At 42.4% G+C, this 6,000-nt stretch overlaps 1 protein-coding gene across 1 annotated transcript in view; it reads right to left on the reverse strand.

Annotated features, from left to right (window-relative positions):
- LOC141342365 (rap guanine nucleotide exchange factor 5-like) overlaps positions 1-6,000 on the reverse strand; it is a 60,691-nt gene that overhangs the window by 40,141 nt on the left and 14,550 nt on the right. Inside the window, exon 2 of the mRNA XM_073846806.1 lies at positions 337-446. Coding sequence (XP_073702907.1) covers positions 337-446 — 110 coding nt within the window. The remainder of the gene's footprint in view (positions 1-336; positions 447-6,000) is intronic.

Genomic DNA, 6,000 nt, shown 5'->3' on the forward strand with positions numbered 1-6,000 from the left:
GAATCGAGGAGACTTCCTGCAACAGCCTGACGTCCCTCTCTCTGCGCTCTGGAGCTTCTAGTTTAAGATCCCTCACAAGCCAAACAGATCCATAGGAAGGAGCGCACGGCAATGCAGCACATTCTCGGACGAGTGTGTGTGTGTGTGATTGAGTGCGAGAGAGAATGACTTCGGGGAGATGAGAGATAAAAATAAAGTGACAAAGAGGCAGGGCTGGACAGATTACATGCAAGACGGACTGACAAGAGTGAGAAATGAGAGACGAGAGAGAGAGAGAAAGGGTGTGCGTGCTCTCAAGCGCTGCTTGCATGTGAGAGCGGGCGTGCGACTGCTTACCTCCCGGTCCAGGAGGAGGAGGGAGCTCTGGGTGACGTCGTCCTCTGAGGCAGCAGCACCTCGTGGCTCCGCTCTCTCTCACACACACGGACTGCTGCGTCACTGGAGGGCTGCAAGGGGAGGGAGGGAGGGGTTACATTATCACCAAGGAGATTCCCTGTCTTCCCGTTGCTGTCTGTCTCCCTCCCCTGATTTCCATCACAATACAGTTTTAAATTAAACAGCCCTACATCAAACGCCGCCGTTCAATGGGTTCGTTTTATCGCGACCCAACACAATGCTACTGTAAGCGCAAGGCTGCATTTATATTTTAATCATTCTCTCGTTGGAAAGGTGGATTAACTCGACTAATTTAGTTATTTGATATTGCGTAATCATGAATTGCAATCAGACTATGCTGAAATGTTATGCGCGGTGGGCTGGTCTGTTGGTTGAATATATGTGAAAACATATTTGAACAAGAACAGTCCACCCAAAATGATGTCATTATTTATTCATCCTGATGTCAGTCCAACGATTTCTTTCTTCTGTGGAGCACAGAAGATGATATTTTAAAGAATGTTGGTAACTAAACGGTTTCGGTTCCCATTGGCTTACATTGTATGGACAAAAATAGAAGTCAATGGGAACTGAGACTGTTTGGTTATTAACATTCTTCAAAATATATTATTTTGTGTTCAGGAGAAGAAAGAAAGTCATACAGATTTGGACTGTATGGAAGCCCTTTCCGTCATTAAATAAAAAAAAAAATTATTAAAAAAAGAAGTAATTGCGACTTACAATTCTGATTTTTTTTTTTAAAGGCAATTTCGAGTTTATATCTCATGCTTATATAACATGCTTACATCTTGCTATTCTGACTTTATACCACGCAAAGGTGTTTATGTCATACAGTTCTGAAAAAAGTCACAATTCTAAGAAATAAACAATTCTGACTATTTCTCACAACTGCGAACTTATATCTCACAATTCTGAGAAAAAAAGTCAGAATTACCAGATGTAAACGCAATTGCAAGAAAAAGAAAAAAAAGAATTGCGAGTTTGTATTACGCAATTCGGAGAAAAAAAAGTCACAATTTTGACGAAGTCAGAATTTTGATATATAAACTTGCAATTCTGACTTTATTTCTTCTAGCTGCAAGCTTATATTTCACAATTCTGACTTTATAACTAGCAACTGTAAGTCTATATCTGTCACAGTTCTGTCAGTTCATGTCTGTTCTATTGGTTTCGCCCATTGTCTCCCCCTGTTGATCTGTGTCATTTTGGTTTAGCCCCATCATCTGTGTCATCACCGTCACCTGTGTTTAGTAATTAGTCTGTCTTTATAAGTCTGTTTGGTTCTTGAGTTCAATGTCGGTCTTTAATCGTTGATTGTGTTCGTGTGTGGATGTTCCTGCCTGTTATTCTAAGGATATATATTAAAAGATAGTGTTTATTGTATATTGTCTCGTCTCGTCCGTCCAGCACGTGCACCATTATAACAGAAAGACCGACCTCAACAGTTTACCCGGCACGTTTTCCCTGCGTTTATTTTTTCTCGTTTTTTACTCAGTGTTTATTTTTTCGGTGTATCATGGACCCTACTGCTCTCCTGATCCTCCTGAGGCAGGGGGAACACTCTCTTGAGGACCACACACGTGAGTTTCTCCTCCTGGCTAACCAGTCACACTTCCCGGATAGCAGCCTATGCGTCTACTACCACCTAGGACTGAACTCTGCCACCAAGACGCTGCTATCCGGGGAGGGTCCTCAAGAGAGCCTGCCGGATTTCATCGAGTGGGTGCTGGCGTCCTGCCAATCTTCCTGGACTGTCGGCGTCGTCGAGGAGGACGTCAGCCCCACTCACGACCCAGAACCCAGCCAAACATCACCCCGACATGCGGAGTTACAGCCCGAGCCCACCGCAGATGGAGTGCCAGAGCCGAGAGCGACAGAGCCTGACCCATCTGACCAGGTGCGAGAGCCGGCATCAACATCCGTGACGGTGGATTGTCACGTGGAGCAAGAGAGGGCGATAGAGAGCCCTGCCCACTGCACCACCGCTGAGGGTGAGCTTGGATCTAATTCTGGGGATTTAATAGACTTCTTCTCGGATCTTGCCCAAGATAACTCATGTGACTTAATAGACTTTTTCTCTGAGCCACTGACCTGCATAGACTTCCCTCCCACCCGCCCTCGTCTGTCTGAATCTGCCTGGTCCCCGCTGGTTCCGCCCAGCCGTCCTGAGTCCCCGCTGGTTCCGCCCAGCCGTCCTGAGTCCCCGCTGGTTCTGCCCAGCCGCCCAAAGTCTCCCAGGTCAGCAGTCAGTCCCCCAGCTCACCCTCAGCCCACCACCTGTGCAGTGGGCTCGCCGCGGGACTGCCAGCTTCCTTCGGCTTCTCGGCTGGAGGATCCCTCAGCTCCGCCTCCAGCCTCCGAGTCCAGGACTCCGCCTCGGCCCTTCGACCCCGCGGTTCCACCACGGCTCTCGACGCCCTCCTCTTCACCGTCGCCCGTCGATCCACCAGCTCCACCGGGCTCCATCGTCTTTCCGGCTCCGCCCCGGGTCAGCCGTCACTCCATCGGCTCCTCAGGACTCTGCTCCTCCGGCTGTGCCTCGTCGCGCCGTCCCACCGGCTCCTTGGGACTCCTCCTTCCTGCGGGCACAGCCTCCATCCTCTGTCGCTCCGGCTCCGCCTCGGATCTCCGGGACTCCGCCTCCGCCTCCGCCTCGGGCGCCAGAGCCTGTTCCACCTTGGCCCTCCGGATCCTCGGCGTCACCCCGGATCATCGGCTCTCCGTCTTCGCCTCGGGCTCCTACTCCATCTGCTCCGCCTCTGTCGGTCGGCCCCATGGAGTCGGCACGCCTTCGTCCACCATGGTTCCTCCCTCCGTCGGCTCCACAGTGGGCCGTCATCATGGCTGTGGTCTGGGTCTGTTCCTCCTGCCCTGGATCCCTCCTGTCTCCTCCCTGGCTCCTCCCTCCGTCGTCGCCCCCTTGGACTGTCTGTTCTGCCACCTGGACTTTTGTTTTGGTCCCCCTCCTGGTATCGCGTCCTCCGCCGAAGCCTCCTCCAGTGACTCTGTTGTTTTGTTTTCTTGTCCCTCTTGTTCATTTTTGTTTGTTCTTTCTACGGCGCGAGGACGCGCCTTTTCGGAGGGGGGCGTAATGTCACAGTTCTGTCAGTTCATGTCTGTTCTATTGGTTTCGCCCATTGTCTCCCCCTGTTGATCTGTGTCATTTTGGTTTAGCCCCATCATCTGTGTCATCACCGTCACCTGTGTTTAGTAATTAGTCTGTCTTTATAAGTCTGTTTGGTTCTTGAGTTCAATGTCGGTCTTTAATCGTTGATTGTGTTCGTGTGTGGATGTTCCAGCCTGTTATTCTAAGGATATATATTAAAAGATAGTGTTTATTGTATATTGTCTCGTCTCGTCCGTCCAGCACGTGCACCATTATAACAATATCACACAATTCTGAGAAAAAGTCAGAATTGCGAGTTTGTATTACACAATTTTCAGAAAAAGTTGCAATTCTGAGAAATAAAATCTTAATTGGGATATATAAACTCACAATTCTGACATTATTTCTTGCAATTGTGAGCTTATATCTCGCTATTCTAACTTTAACTTGCAATTGTGAGTTTATATGTAATCTGGAAAAAGTGTCAGAATTGTGAGTTTGCATTACACAATTCCGAGAAAAAAAGTTGCAAGTCTGAGAAACAAAGTCAGTATTGTGATATATAAACTCAATTCTCACTATTTCTCGTCATTGCAAGTTTATATCTCGCTATTCTGACTTTATAATTAGCAATTTCGAGTTTATATCACAATTCTGAGAAAAAAAAGTCAAGAATTGTGAGATGTAAACTAACAATTGTGAGGAAAAAGTCAGAATTTTGAGAGTTTATATCACATTTCTGAGAAAAAAGTCAGAAGTTTGTATTACGCAATTCTGAGAAATAAAATAAAAATTGTAATATATATTCTCAATTCTGACTATTTCTCGCAATTTCGAGTTTATATCTCACAATTCTGAGAAAGTCAGAATTGTGATGTAAACATGCTTACATCTCGCTATTCTGACTTTATACCACACAACTGTGTTTATGTCAGACAGTTCTGAAAAAAGTCACAATTCTGATAAATAAACAATTCTGACTATTTCTCACAATTGCGAGCTTATATCTCACAATTCTGAGAAAAAAAAGCCAGAATTACCAGATGTTTACCACAATTGCAAGAAAAAGCAAAAAAAAAAAAAATAATTGCGAGTTTGTATTACGCAATTCGGAGAAAAAAGTCACAATTTTGACAAAGTCAGAATTGTGATATATAAACTTGCAATTCTGACTTTATTTCTTCTAGCTGCAAGCTTATATTTCACAATTGCGAGTTTGTATTACACAAGTTTCAGAAAAAGTTGCAATTCTGAGAAATAAAATCTTAATTGGGATATATAAACTCACAATTCAGACATTATTTCTTGCAATTGTGAGCTTATATCTCGCTATTCTAACTTTAACTCGCAATTGTGAGTTTGTATTACACAATTCTGAGAAAAAAAGTTGCAAGTCTGAGAAACAAAGTCAGAATTGTGATATATAAACTCAATTCTCACTATTTCTCGTCATTGCAAGTTTATATCTCGCTATTCTGACTTTATAATTAGCAATTTCGAGTTTATATCACAATTCTGAGAAAAAAAAGTCAAGAATTGTGAGATGTAAACTAACAATTGTGAGGAAAAAGTCAGAATTTTGAGAGTTTATCACACATTTCTGAGAAAAAAGTCAGAAGTTTGTATTACGCAATTCTGAGAATAAAATCAGAATTGTAATATATATTCTCAATTCTGACTATTTCTCGCAATTACGAGTTTATATCTCAAAATTCTGACATTATAACTAGCAATTGCGAGTTTATATCTCACAATTCTGAAAAGCCAGAATTGCTAATTTGGTATTATGCAGTTCTGAGGAAAAAAGTCAGAACTGCAAGGCTGTATTACAAAATTCTGAGAAAAAGTTCCAATTTTGAGAATAAAAAGTTGCAATTCTGAAAAATAAAGTCAGAATTGTGATATATAAAATCACTTCTCCTATTTCTCGCAATTACGAGTTTATATCTCGTTTTTCTCAATTTGTATTATGCAATTGTGAGAAAAAGTCAGAATTGTCAGATAAAAAGCACCAATTACTTTTTTTATATTTTGTATTCCAGTGGTATAAATGGGCTTTCATAGGACTTACATGAGGATAAGCAAGTGTAAGTAAATGAAGACTGTCCTATTTTTCAGTTTAAGTCAAGTTTATAATACATGAAATATAAATGTCATCACATTAGAACAAAATATTGAAAAAAAAAAAACGCACCATGTGTTTTTAAAGAAACATAGCACAAACAAATTTTCAATTAAATTATTTTACAAAAACAGTCTTAAATTATAATTATTTTGTTAAAGTCTGCAGATGCCACAGACGGAATTACTTTGCAGTGGCTTGTAACTTCGTAACTAATTGCAACAACACATGATCCAAGTCTAACTAATTAGGTACTGTAGTTTGAAAGAGATTTATCAGAATGATATTCTATGTAATATGCTAAACACTGGCTCATCTCATATGATGATGTAAGCATCATAATGACATGGAATAATCTGTCAATAATAAATAAGAA

Source organism: Garra rufa, chromosome 9, assembly GCF_049309525.1.
Source record: "Garra rufa chromosome 9, GarRuf1.0, whole genome shotgun sequence".
Lineage (NCBI taxonomy): Eukaryota > Metazoa > Chordata > Actinopteri > Cypriniformes > Cyprinidae > Garra > Garra rufa.